Source organism: Bubalus bubalis, chromosome 5 (assembly GCF_019923935.1).
Source record: "Bubalus bubalis isolate 160015118507 breed Murrah chromosome 5, NDDB_SH_1, whole genome shotgun sequence".
Taxonomy (NCBI): domain Eukaryota; kingdom Metazoa; phylum Chordata; class Mammalia; order Artiodactyla; family Bovidae; genus Bubalus; species Bubalus bubalis.
Window position 1 is genome coordinate 13,511,964 of NC_059161.1, and position 14,833 is coordinate 13,526,796.

The window sequence follows — 14,833 nt, forward strand, 5'->3', positions numbered from 1 at the left end:
AGAATTAGCACACACATGAAGTCAAGCAGCAAAAACAAAGCCACAGAAATGCCAGACTAACTGGGTGGCTAAGTGACCAACCAGGCTTTACATACTTCCCCAAATAAAACTCTCGATCCAAAAGCTCCATGTAAAATTCAAAATCATGTCTCAGGAAAATGATATATTATTCGTGAATAGAACTTCAGTTATTTGTGAAATACATGAAGGATATATATTAAATCTGGAAATTCCAGGTATTATCATACTGGGAATACAAAAAAATTATAAGCAGTCCACTAAACCTGATACACAGGCTTTTAAAACTAAAAGAAGTTATTTATACACAGGAGCTATGTTTTTTTTCCTATAAAAATAAACACATTCCCTTAAAAAAGTAATATGTGTGTTTCAACTATGTACATATTCAACTGTGAACTGCAAATCCACTCACACCTGAATATAGAAAGGTAGGTAAATGTGTAGCTTCAAAAAAGCATACTTAATATGATAACCTTCCTTTTGAGTAAAAATAAAAGATTTCTAATACAAATTAGTGAAAAAGTATAAATTGTTCATGTTTCTCAAAAGATGGAATTATATAAGGTTAAGACATCATGACCAGCCTTTTTTAAACCTAATAAAGTCTGTAGAGTAACACGGATGAAAAGTATATAAACTAGTACACACACCAAAAAAAACTGAATATACACTTCATATACACCTATTAAAGACTCTATTATATATAATGCTGAATACTAATACATTAATTTTTTGATCATGAATAAGTTCTTAAACTTCACAGGTATTCATAAAAAATAATGGTTTTAAAATGTAACACAGTTTATCCATTTTGACAAAAATTCACATGGAATTTTTTAATCCTCCCTGAAATTATTAAATGTTGACAGATTTGCTATTAGAAGGTGTTCAAAACTTTCTTTAGGTGGCAACTGAAATTTTTCATTATATAAGAAAAGTATGTGATGACATTATTTTAATAGATATATGCAGTAAAAAAGGTGATCTTGACATCCTAGTATATAGATTGAACACATGCAAAAAAAGTACTTAATTTTATACTCATAACTTTTTTTTCTGGAATTTCATTCAAAAGCAGATCCTCAAATAGTATTTCACAACGATCAGCAACTGTATTCAATATATCTCTTTTCATGGCCTATGGAAAAACAAAGAAAAGCACAATGAGAAATAAGATCTATTACTTTAAATTCACATTATTTTATCATCAACCCCTCTCCCACATAACTGACTAGAGAATCCCATGGACAGAGGAGCCTGGAGGGCTATAGTCCATGGAGTCACAAAGAGTTGGACACAACTGAAGGGACTGAACATGCACGCATGTATAAACGTGTCCAATAAAATAACCAGTACATCATTTCATTTTTTAACGTCCATTTATTTAACATGCTTATCATGTTTAACAGCAAATTTACCTAAACTTCATCTCTACAGTAAATTTAAACCAAATAAAAATGAATGAAATTTTGCGTCTCAATGATAATGCTAGTACTCCAAATTAGAAAATGTATAACCACAACAAAAGTGCCAGTCATCATTTTTTTAATTTCTAAATTATATAGATTATAAAACACCACGAATAATTCTTCCTAGGAGCACTTTTCTTGCTATTAAAAAGCTCAATTTCCCTCATAAGAAATGATTTCAAATGTACTGATATGTACAGTATTAATTGTGGAAAACTTAATAAACCTGTATAATCATCACTTTGTAAAGGATAGTCTATATATGAAAAACAGACATTCTACATATGAAAATCTTGGGATGAATCATCTGGTTTAGCTGGACTGCCCAACAGATTGGACTTTTATCAGTTAAAATCAAATTAATTAAGAAATTTGAGATGGAAAAAAGATTAAAATTTTAGGATTTTTTAATAATTATGTTAACATGCTTCTTTCATATGCCAGTTTTCCTTTTGTACCTGCACAGCATCTTTAACCTTGGGCTTATTACTATGAATATAAGCTCTGCATTTCACAGCACCCTTAAGGTTTACAGAGCCACTGCAGATCTGGACCATGGCTGTGGATCTGTGGTCTGAATTCAGAAGCTGAAAGACAAAATCTGTTTAAGTTCTAATAGCCAATGATTATCAACTATATGAACCATTTAAACATTATATAAGTCATTTCATGAAGCAAGAAGAAATTTTTAACTGACCCAGGTGTCTGAAATTTTTCTTTATAAATTTTAGAAGGCCTTTACATTTTTCCTTATAAATTATATGTTATTTTCTGAGTATTTTGAACATACTCTGAAATTAAATACACCACATCTAAATTTTTCTTACTAACATAACTATCTATAATACCTATATTCTTTCAATATGTTCATTAAACATATATTATTTGCAGATAACTCAGATAAGTACTATTAAGATTAAAAGACATACAAAGAAAACATGATCTAGTAACAGAAGGTATGTAATGCAAGATCTGCAAAAAAAAATAACTGAAATACAGAGCAGGATGTGATAAATACAGTAAAATTACAAGCAACATATAAACATTCATTTATTTATACTTTTAACTCATAACTTTCATAAGTCAAAAGTAATGTTACAGACTCCTCAGGTCAACTATGTCTGTCACCAGAAAACGACATCAGTGATCATCACTTTCATCTCATAGACCCATTCTTTTCTAATCTAAGTAGTATTAGTTCATGCTTGGCTTTGAGCTTTTTCACAGACATTTTTAACCTTATCAGTTCAACAAATACCAAAACAAGGAGAGCAGTGAAACTTCAAAAGTACTACTAGAGATCTGTACAATCATACTGGAAACAAAAATCATGATTTAAAAAAAAAAAAAAAGAACGTGGTACAAACATATATTCTAAGTGCACGTGAAATAAACCATTCAACAACAGACTTCCCTGGTGGTCCAGTGGTTAAGAATTCATTTGCCAATGCAGGGGACACAGGTTCAGTCCCTGATCTGGGAAGAGCCGACATGTCACAGAGCAACTAAGCCCATCCGCCCCAATGACTGAGCCCAAGCTCTAGTGCCTATTTGCCATACCTACTGAGTCCACACAGTGTAACTACTGAAGACCTTGCACCTAGAGTCTATTCTTCAACAAGAGAAGCCACCACAGTGAGAAGCCCATGCATTGCAGGAGTAGCCCCCACTTGCCCCACTAGAGAAAGACCGCACACAGCAATGAAGATCCAGAGTGGCCAAAAATAAGTAAATAATTTTTTTAAAAAACCACAACAGAGTCAACTCTGAAGAAAAAAGACAATTCATGCAATTTAACCACTGCTAACTAACCATGTGCTGGTGACTCTAATGTAATTCAGGCAAAGGCTAATTTTTTTTAAAGAATGTAAGCCTAAAAACAATCAAGGTCTTGGTAAAAAATCTGTCACAGGCCAAACAGTTCAGAAGGTTCCAGGTCTGCTCAAAACTGCCAATCATTAAGCAACAGGGTGACAATGCTGATACTCTTTGGAATAAGCCTCCTATGATACTTGTAGAGATCACTGATATATCAATAATGGAGAGGAGGAGGAGTAATGAGCTCCCTTCATCCACTAAACCTAACTCTACTGTAGAAGAATAACGTCCCATTTTACATATTTAATATCTAATTTACAGTACATATTAACACAGTTGCAACATATATATTATATATGTATATTATATATATATGTATGTATTTATATATGTATAAATCAGAACATTATTTTCCAAAATTGTATATATAAAAGACTACACACACACACACATATCAAGGAGAAGACGTTTTAAAAGATAAAAGGACTTGATTCACTCCTTTTTGGTGGAAATGTATTTGGGTTCTGTAAATGTCAACCCATCTTAGTTTCTTTGGACTTCGGAACAAACCAGCTAGCAGACTTTGAAAATCGAACCTATTCATAAGTGGAGGAACTTCCGTGATGCTGATATTATGGTTTGGAAAAGATCCCTCTGGTTATGGTAACCAAATGAAACCTTATGAAAATGGTAACATTTCGGCTATATCTTAATGTACATGTAGGACTTTGACAGTCTGGATAATAAAGGAAAAATGGCACTGATAAGACAGATGACTTGGGAAATATACAGAACTTTAAAGGTATGGAAAGCATACATCTAAAATAGTTAAGTTAGAAAATAATGAAAAGGCATGCTGAGGCCACAAAAAGCCTTGAATCAGAATTTGAACTAGTACATACAGAGCAATTAAGGAATTTTACACAAGGGGAGTAACACAGTTAGTGTCTGCCCCTTATATACACTTAATATTAATTGGAAAAAAAAAACTAATAAGTAAATGAACAGTGAATGAATGCAAACTGTGATTCCAAAAGGATAATCTGAGGTAATATACAAGACAGATCAGAAATATGAAAGATATCGCAGGAGATATACAAACAAAGGTATCAGGATTCAGAGAATGAATCACTTTGGATAAGAATAAATGGAAAGAGAGAGACTAAGTTCCTTGTGATGAATTAGGTAAAACAATTAGGTTGTAAGGCTAATGGCAATGGGACCATAAAATAAAAGATGAGCTATGCTGCAAAGAAAGAATCAACAAAACTTGATAGAAAAGTGGCCTCAAATACTTATTGACTACTTATTATATTAATATATAATACCGTCTATTCTTCTCTCTATATTCCCACTCTCCAAACATTTTTAACTGCAATTTTATAACTGAAATAATTTTAACTGAATTGTTTCATAAACAAAGAAGGAATGTAAGTATAACTAGTAAAAAGCATACAGGTAGAAGAATAAACTTAAAAACACTTCTAAAATGAAAAAGAAGGAGGAAAACTAAAGACTAAAAACACTTTTAAGGTCCTGAGAAGAGAAACTGAGAAATGCTTAGTGGCATAAGTCTGACAATTTAGTAATGCTCTATTGCTAAACACAAAGAAAAGCAGCAATGAAAGCCCCCTCCTGTGACAAATGGATTTTAAGTCTATTTTATTAAGTTAAAAAAAAAAATACAAGTCCTGGTAGCATTTCACTGTTTAATGAAAAGTTTTCTAAAATCACAGATGTACTTTACATGCTATCTAGCTTTGAGGATAATTTCAAGCAGGACTAAAATCAAATGTATACATACTTTTACAAATAATTATCCAAATTTAAATTTCTGAGAAGACATGTGTAAAGTAAAGCAACAATATAAAAACATAAAACTTGCTAATATTGTGTGATTTTTACCAAAACAGAGATATAGATTTGCTTCAAATTAGGTATGTAACAACTCTTCGCACATCACTGCACACATCTTTTAAGTTAAGAAAATTACAACTTTGCTCACAAAACTTACCATACAAAATATTACACACACATATACATGTATATGCTGCTGCTAAGTCACTTCAGTCATGTCCGACTCTGTGCGACCCCCTAGACGGCAGCCCAACAGGCTCCCCCGTCCCTGGGATTCTCCAGGCAAGAACACTGGAGTGGGTTGCCATTTCCTTCTCCAATGCATGACAGTGAAAAGTGAAAGTGAAGTCGCTCAGTTGTTTCCGACTCTTAGCGACCCCATGGACTGCAGCCTACCAGGCTCCTCTGTCCATGGGATTCTCCAGGCAAGTGGGGTGCCATTGCCTTCTCCATATACGTATATATACATACACATATGTACATTTTTTCCCTAACTGCTAGGCTACATGATGTCAAAATTTTAATAGTCTTGAGGCAATACACTCCAATAGATTTTATTACAATAAATAACTTGGGAATAAATTCTTGGAAATAACTTTCTTTGAATGGAACATTTTTTATAGTCTCTTTTATATCTCAAAAATTTTTTGACTCTCTAATCACAAGTATGAAAAGAGAAACAGGGCTTCCCTGGTGGCTCAGTGGGAAAGAATCTACCTGCCAGTACAGGAGACACAGGTTCGATCCCTGACCTGGAAGATCCCATGTGCTGTGGGGCAACTAGGCCCGTGCACCACAACTAGTCTGTGCTCTAGAGCCTGGAGCCACAAATATTGAGCCCATGAGCCACAACTACTGAAGCCCACGTGCCCTAGAGCCTGTGCTCCACAGCAAGGAAAGCTATTGCAACGAGAAGCTTGTGCGCTGCAACTAGAGAGCAGCCCCCGCTCACCACAGCTAGAGAAAAGCCCATGCAGCAACAACAAAGACCCAGCACAGCCAAAAAATTCATACACACTTAAAAAAAAAAACGATTTCATTAAGCTTATGCTAAGAAATACTGCATTTTAATTTTAGATAAGGAGTATTTTAAAATATTTACCAACTGTGTTAGCACTCTAATATCAAATGAATGATTAGCTGCTTGAGTATTTCCTCTAGAAGATTTTTTCTGAAATGACACAGAAATTAAAAAATTAGACTGTTGAGACTGGAGTGAAACATAAAAGATAATTTAGGAGCTATCCAACATACACTGAGAGGAGAATAAAGTCTTACTATTTGTTTTACGTTAGTCTTTTCTATAGGTACATTGTTTTGTGTATTCTATATTCTACAAATTTAATGTATACTCTTAAAAACCATTCCTCTCCTACTTTTACTCCTCTAAAGCAAGGATTCGCAAACTATGCCTATGGATCAAATCCAAACTACCTCTAGTCTTTGTAAATAAAGTTCTACTGGAACACAACCAAGATTGTTCATGTACGTATTGTCTGTGGCCACTTTCATGCTACAACAGGAGAGCCAAATAGCTGTAAGAGAGAACACATGGCCTACAAAGTCTAAAATATTTACTACTTGGTTTGTACATTAAGCTCACTGAGCCCTGCTCCAAAGGGAGAAATCACCAAAGTTCCTCTTCAGACCAAAGATATTTTAGAAGACCCCTCATACACACTCCCTATAAAATGGCCAAACTTAGTATGTAAACTGTTATCAGGGCAGAACATACGACTTTACGACTTTAGTTTTACGTAAGCAGACTGCAAAGTAGAAATCAGATGAAATTTACATGACACCCTCTCCTGCAGGTTTCAAAATTCTATGATTTCAGAAATAATCTCCTATCATTTTCTGAGATAATCATGTGCACTTTAGTTTTAAAGACCTTAGAAATAAGAAGTAGATAAAAATTGCTTTCATGAAGGTAAGGCCTAAATAACTAAAAATAAGTCATCTTTTACTTTTCCTTAAGCACAAATAATTTCATTAGATGATTTTCTCTTGACTCACCTGTCCTTCTAATAGGTCACAATCTTCATCTTTAACTTGCCCATTAATCAAATAAATACCATTTTCTATCTGCTTGGCCCAGCGTGCAAGTCCATTCTTAAAAGAAACACAACATGGACATCTTTCAGATATGCCATCTCAGTTAAACCCCCTCGAGTCTACTTTTTCCCACCTAGTACACTAAAATATTAATGATAAATATCCCTAAGTTTCAATAATGTGGCATTTAAATTCAGTATCATGAACAAAAAAGTATATCCCCAATTTTTAGTACCTTATCCATATTAAATAATTGTTTTTCTAATCTTTTTCCCGAACTAACATACATATCACAGATTTAGGTGGCTTCCGGGAGTTGGTGATGGACAGGGAAGCCTGGCATGCTGTGATTCATGGGGTTGCAAAGAGTCGGACATGACTGAGTGACTGAACTGAACTGAATAACCAGTCAAATAAAATTCAGTAATTTCTGTTAAAAAAAGTAAAAAAAAAAAGAAAGAGCCTCAAACAAATATACAAAACAGTATTCAAGAGGAAACAATAAGCAAGCTCCATTTACCTCCTTCAACAGGAAAAAAGAAGACAAAAAAGCTATGAACAAAAGAATGGTACAGAATTACAAAACATAACTGGAATATGGAAAACAAAACTAAAGAGGAAGATAGTTCCCTGTGCTATACAGTAGGGCCTTGTTTTTGTCCATTCTATTTATAAAAATTTGCATCTGCTAATCCCAAACTTTCAATCTATACGCAATATCCTAAGACAGATCGTAACGGAAAAGAACATGAAAAAGAATATATATACGTGTACAACTGAATCACTCTGATGTGCAGTAGAAATTGTTGTTCAGTCACACAGTCATGTCTGACTCTTTGCAACCCCATGGACTGCAGCACGCCAGGCTTCCCTGTCCCCTACCATCTCCCAAAGTTTGCCCAAATTCATGTCCATTGCATCAGTGATGCCACAGTAGAAATCAACACACTGTAAATCAACTATATTTCAATAAAAAAAATGTTTTAAACAACTAAAGATGAAAACAAAAAAGGCCAACTTGTGTATCTTCTTACATAGTTATATTTTACAATGTACATGTGCTCAGTTGCTAAGTCATGTCCGACTTTGCGACCCCATGGACTGTTGCCCACCAGGCTCAGACTTTGTCAATGGGATTTCCTAGGCAAGAATACTGGAGTGGGTTGCCATTTCCTTCTCTAAGACAATGTACATATTACATGTTAATTAACAAATACTTATGAAGCACTTATTATTATGCTAAATACAATAATGATGACATTGTCCCATGTTTAAATTTCTAATCTGGCTGGACTAACAAATCAGTTACCTGTAACAATATTATAATTAGAATGCAATTTTGAAATTATAAAATGAACAGCATAGACAATCAGAATAAAGATAGATCATCTATTCAGCAATCACTAAAGAAAATTCATTTTATTCTGATACCTTTGTATTTTTCTCCAGAGTATAGCTGATAGAAGTAGTAGACAGCGGGACGTGAATATTAATATAAACTGTACACTCTAAGGAAAGCCATGAAGCTGACAGTCCATTTTGATACTTCCAATCTGCCGGTTTTGCAGAACTCTTTAGCAAAGGGGAAGAAAACATAAAATACGCGATTAATGTAAAACACACGGAGCAATTAAACATCATAAAATGTACAGCCTAGTAATTCATACAAGTTGTTATCCAACATATTTGGCCAAATTCCTTCATCAAAGAGCAACAGGTTAGAACTAAATAAAAATAAAGCATGCACTAAAAGTTTGGTATTCTTCAACACATCCCAGGCAATCCTGGCAACTCCTTCCCCCAGTGAAAGGCTGGTTTAAAATTCTGGCGAGTCCTCTGGTCCTGTAGTTCTCATCCGCAGCTTCACCAGAGTCAATTCTGAAGCGTCTGATATGGCATCAACAATCACTGAGCAACTGTATGAGGTGCCAGACGTTTTCCTTCTGTCCTATTCCTGCTAACAAAATACTGCAGCTACTTTTCCACTCTGTTTCTTCAAAACCTTAGCAAAGGATTAGTTTGGATTCCTCTTGAATACAGACAATTTGTTTACTAGGCACTGCAGCTCCCACAAGCCTAGACACTCGTACTACAAGCCTCTCAAATATAATACTGGACCCATAAACAAGATAAGGAGAGCTTAACAAAAATATTCTAACAATAAAACAAAACATAAATTTTCCTTGGCTGCAAAGAAATAAAGCATATTTCAAAATAAAAAACTATGGGTGGTTGTGGACATCAATAAGAGACAGCATTGAGAATTATTAAAACAAAAATTTAATTTTCATTTAAAAGTAGTCTGCAACACAGAAAAGTCTTTAGAAAGAGAACTTTTTCTTACCTTTGGATCATGAATATCATAAGTTCGACAAAATATTCTTTACTAATTAAGGATAGAAATAACCAAAAAAGTAAAAATAAAAAAGCAATTCTTAATAATCCAAAAAAAAAACCATCCAAAAATAAAAACAAAGTATATGCATCCAAATTTTTACAAAATCATACCACTTCATGGTATGACACTTAAAGACAGGTATACACACACACATATATATGCATACACGGGTTTGTGCAAGTATATTACTTTTATATATATAAATTCCTTTGACTATAATACTTTGGATACTTTATTTCCTACTGTTTATAAATCCTGCTCATCCCAATGAATAGAATGAGAGCGCTTACAAAATTGTCCTCATATACACACTCTTTTTAACAAACAGAGGAGTGCTGTTCTGAATGGAGTCAAGCCTGGAATGTTTACTGGGTCAAAGAATCTGTACAGGAAACATCCTAGTTAAATATCAAAGGAGTTAAGAGCTCAGCTTCTGCAGGAATGACCACTTATTTGAATTTTGTATTTGGCAGGTCCTAATTTACTGGACCCTTACATTGCTTCACTCCCTTGGCAAAACTGCCTCATGCTTGGGAGGTACTTGCCCTGCTAACATGTAGAGGAGAGAAGCTAAGAAGGCCCTATAACTAACTGGCTTCTAGAGTCACCTGATCTTGGCCAAAGAAACAAAAATTTCCAGCTCAGTGTAATTGTGCTTTGAGTTGAACATTTTATCTATAGGAACTGGAGGTAAACAATATAAAAGCACTACTTTGCCTAAGCTATACCTCTCTGTAGGGAACCTAGTGTACTTTAATGTACAGGGGTAGACAGCTGGTGAAGAATTCAGAAGGCCTAGTCCCTGCCTCCTCTCTCAAACTCTTTACAACATGAGACATGATTAACAACCATTAACACTATTCTTATTGGCAGTCCTATTTATGTGTTATTTACAGAAAACTTATAAATGATTTAAATAAACATTTGGGTAAAAAAGTTGCAGGAACATTATATCGGTATCATATACTTTAAAACATGAACACCTAAATAAAAGATACTTTTTTGTAGAAGAGCAAAAGTGAAGTATAACTCGTTCTGAGACCTCCTCTTCTGTGAAATTCCACAGTCTCTTTTTATTCACAGATTTTTCCACAGCAAATACTAGCTGAAAAAGAGGAAAACACACTTGAATGCAAAATAAAAGACAGGAAAGTGTAGAAAAAGACAACTATAATAATCCTAATTTCCCATTTAGCTTTAAAATTTCATGATCCTATCATTAAATTTTTTTTCTTTCAAAAGAAAGACTGAAACTGACTATTAATCATTTAAATTCCATTTTTAGAGATAAATAAAAATTGGGTATTAAATAAAAAAACATAATTCACTGTCATTAATGATCAATTGAACCCAATTTAGGGCAACTGAGCTTCCCAGGTGGCGTTGGTGGTCAAGAACCTGCCTGCCAAGCAGGAGACGTAAGAGACACAGGTTCGATCCCTGGGTCAGGAAGATCCCTGGAGGAGGGCGTGGCAACCCACTCCAGTATTCTTGCCTGGAGAATCCCCTGGACAGAGGAGCCTGGGGGGGTTACAGTCCATAGGGTCACAAAGAGTCAGACACCATTAAAGCGACTTAGCACACATGACTTAGCACCCATGCAACATTTAAGTGAAGTATGAAGATTTTATTTAATTAGAATGAGAAATGACAAGTGATTTTTAGCCTAAAAAAACAGAGCATGTCGCCCATTTGGCATTTCTTATTTAAATGTCACAAAAGATGTAAGGCAATATACAAAGGTACATACAATACAGAATAACACAAATTATAAGTGAGAAAATCAGAAGTAAGGACATAAATCTATGCCACAGGTAAGAATGATAAAAATGCATACTTGATATGGGGAGAGGGTTCATAAATGCTCTAAGCTTTCTAAAAATACTGTGCACAAAGAAACCTAATTTGCTCCCTAATTCACATGGTCCATAAGCTAAATAGGTGATCAGAATAGGCACAACTTTCTTGATAATGATATCAAAAGAAATTTCTTCAAAGACAGTATTATGTAATACAATGAATAAAGCTCTCTGCAATGACCTTATGGGAGACTGTGACAAGTTTTACAAGCTTACTTCATATCCTATCCTCAATGCAGGCCAATGGAAAGAAACTAAAATGCTACAGTTTCTGAAACAGAGCATTTCTAAAATCTTATATGCTTCTTAGAAACAAGAGATGCAGAAAGCAAGAGGAAGGAGGATCTGCCTCTCTCTAGCACTAAGCCATTCAATCAAATGCAAACCACAAAATGATGCACAACAGTGGACATAGGTTACATTCCAAAATGCCACATAGGATGAACAACTGTGAAAGAGGTACCCTTATTTAAAATGGTAAAAATGATACAAGGTTGAATAACTTGCCAGGGGGAGGGATTATCATCTCCTTCTTCCTTTACTCCCATAGGTACAAATATCCAAGGTTTGAAGGTGGGATATTTGATGGGAGAGAAAGTTACAAAACTGGAAGAATCTGTAGCATCTGGATTCTGAGCTGTACACTTTTTACTAGAGAAAGGGTTTTGGGGATTCTGGTGGGTTTTGCACTTATCAAGATAATGAGGTCCCCTTCTTTCTTGGGGTGGAAAATAAATTTGTGAAGGCTTATCTGGATTTTTTAAAAATATTTATTTGGTTGCTTTGGGTCTTTGCAGCCTGTGGGATCTTAGTTGCCCAACCAGGTATCAAACTTGCATCCTCTGCATTGCAAAGCAGACTCTTAACCACTGGACCTCAGGGAAGTCCCCTTATCTGGATCGTGAGTACTAAAAGAGATGCAAGCTGGCTGTCCAGAGCTTGCTTCAGGTTTGGGCTTAAGGGGAAACAGTTTGTGGACCCTTATATTTACTGGTAAACTATGTTACCCAATTGACTGACATTGGAATTAAACAAAAAGTAAGTGATTTGTGATAGATACTCTGTCCAGAAATAAAGAATAAGTATCTGACTGCCGTTACTTTATGTCTTATTCTCAGGATCCTGAGAGAACTGAAGAGATGAAGAATTACAAAACATTAATTTCACATTAAGGCAATCACTTGGAGCTAAATGGGAGTTCTAGCAGAATACAGTTATTGCACAATAAAAATTGTTAACCCTCTATAACTTGTTTCACAATAGTAAAAAATTATCTTTAAAATAAGGAATATTTTTAAAATATATAGCTTTGATTGAAAATATATATTGACATATATTACACTCAAGATACTAAGCAATTTTGTCAGGAGCCACGATTGGGTGGAAAAGGCTGTTTTAACATAATCCCATCGTAGAGAATTAATCTAAACGTGCCTAGGATCACTGTAAACATATACAAGCAATTAAGATGTAACTTTAAGAATTTTTGATATTTCAGACTTACTCTACGCAGGGTATTTTGAAATTCACTTCCCATTTCTAAAGCTGTAATAATAAATACTCCAAGAACTAAAAGTCCCCCTGGTAGCATCCTGGATACCTAAAAACAGAAATACAGCATTAGCTAACAAAAGCATTTGACATTTTATGCAACCTGTGTTTGAGAAGCTAAATATTAGATCAGTAAATGCCTACCTAGTACCAACTATATGCACAGCACTGAGGTGAGGGCTTTGAAAAAAAGGTTAAAATATTGAGAAATGGATGATAACCAAGATGAATGGGGTGTCAATCTTCCTAGAGTATTCTTAACTTTCTACCTTAAAACTACTTTATAAACAAAACCATTTAATAATGACACCCTTTAGTTACAGCCAGAGAAGGCAATGGCACCCCACTCCAGTACTCTTGCCTGGAAAATCCCATGGACGGAGGAGCCTGGCAGGCTGCAGTCCGTGAGGTCGCTAAGAGTTGGACACGACTGAGCAACTTCACTTTCACTTTTCACTTTCATGCATTGGAGAAGGAAATGGCAACCCACTCCAGTGTTCTTGCCTGGAGAATCCCAGGGACGGGGGAGTCTGGTGGGCTGCCGTCTATGGGGTCGCACCGAGTCGGACACGACTGAAGTGACTTAGCATAGGATAGCATTAGTTACACCAATAAGCAAACTTCTTTCTCATAAGATCAAAGACAGAAATCTCTACTAAATTTTTCAGTGACTTCCACTATCAGCTAAATAAACAAATTTTATCTTAGGCTGGTATTAGACTCTCTAAAATCTAATGGATTTGATATGCAGAGCCTCATCTGACACTATTTCCCATGAAATATTCAAGTGTCAATCACAAACTTCTCACTGTTCTCCACACATATGGCTAGGTTTTCTAACTATATCTTTCACTCAGCCTGGAAGGATGTTCTCTTGTATATCTACATGTTGGAACTCTACTGAACACCTCAAAGTCAGCTTGAGGAAGCTGTCTTCCTCGATCCTTTGATCTTCAAACTCACAGGACTTCACTACAGTTTTCCCATGGAGCTTATCACATGAACCTGTGCTGGGGTTATGTGTTTCCTTACTGGTTGATCTGGGAGCTCCTTAATAGAAGAACTTAACTCTCAACTACCTCTGTATTCCTATAATATCCAGCCGAGTCTGGGATTTGAAGAGAGGGAGTGCAATTTGAAAATCCACTGTTTCCTATTGTTTAGATTTACAAATCTAAATTTTAAATTTAAATCTTAAATTTAAAAATTTTTAATTTAAATTTTAAACCTCAATTGTAAAAATCTTATTGATATTGGGTATTTATATTATTTAGAGCTTTTCCATACTCTTAAATAATAAATGGTTAAAAATCCTAGGAAGTTTCTGTGTCCACAGGATTATCTGCTTATAATATATCTCTTGAAGTGGATAACCAGGCTAAAAAGTTATACATTATTTTTCAGGATTTTGACACATACTACCAGTTTGTCCTTTATAATATCTAATTTTCCTTCCATATGATTGTGGTTAGTTCCTCATGCCACAGGTATTGCTTTCTACCAGATATACTCAAAAGATCAGAGTGCTCTGGTTATCTTTTATGTACTTAATGTATACACAAAGTTTTCAGAAAATTAGATACCATAATCTAACTCCTAATATATTTGTATTATGTCTGCTGATGTGGGAGAGCTGGGTTTGATCCCTGGGTGGGGAAGATCCCCTGGAGGAGGGCATGGCAACGCACTCCAGCATTCTTGCCTGGAGAATTCCATGGAGAGAGGAACCTGGCGGGCTATACAGTCCATGGGGTCGCAGAGAGTCAGACAATACTGACAACGAAGCACACAGCACATGTTTGCTG

General features: G+C 35.1%; 1 protein-coding gene across 3 annotated transcripts in view; it reads right to left on the bottom strand.

The window, feature by feature from the left end:
* ODR4 (odr-4 GPCR localization factor homolog) overlaps positions 1-14,833 on the bottom strand; it is a 36,655-nt gene that overhangs the window by 13,445 nt on the left and 8,377 nt on the right. For 2 of the 3 annotated variants that reach the window (XM_006060527.4, XM_025285471.3), the window contains 8 exons: positions 12,982-13,077; positions 10,617-10,723; positions 9,565-9,601; positions 8,652-8,792; positions 7,182-7,277; positions 6,268-6,336; positions 1,949-2,077; positions 1,069-1,159 (listed from right to left, as the gene is read on the bottom strand). In XM_006060527.4, the coding sequence (XP_006060589.2) occupies positions 1,069-1,159; positions 1,949-2,077; positions 6,268-6,336; positions 7,182-7,277; positions 8,652-8,792; positions 9,565-9,601; positions 10,617-10,723; positions 12,982-13,077 (766 nt within the window). The remainder of the gene's footprint in view (positions 1-1,068; positions 1,160-1,948; positions 2,078-6,267; positions 6,337-7,181; positions 7,278-8,651; positions 8,793-9,564; positions 9,602-10,616; positions 10,724-12,981; positions 13,078-14,833) is intronic. The other variant, XM_025285470.3, reaches the window with a different exon arrangement.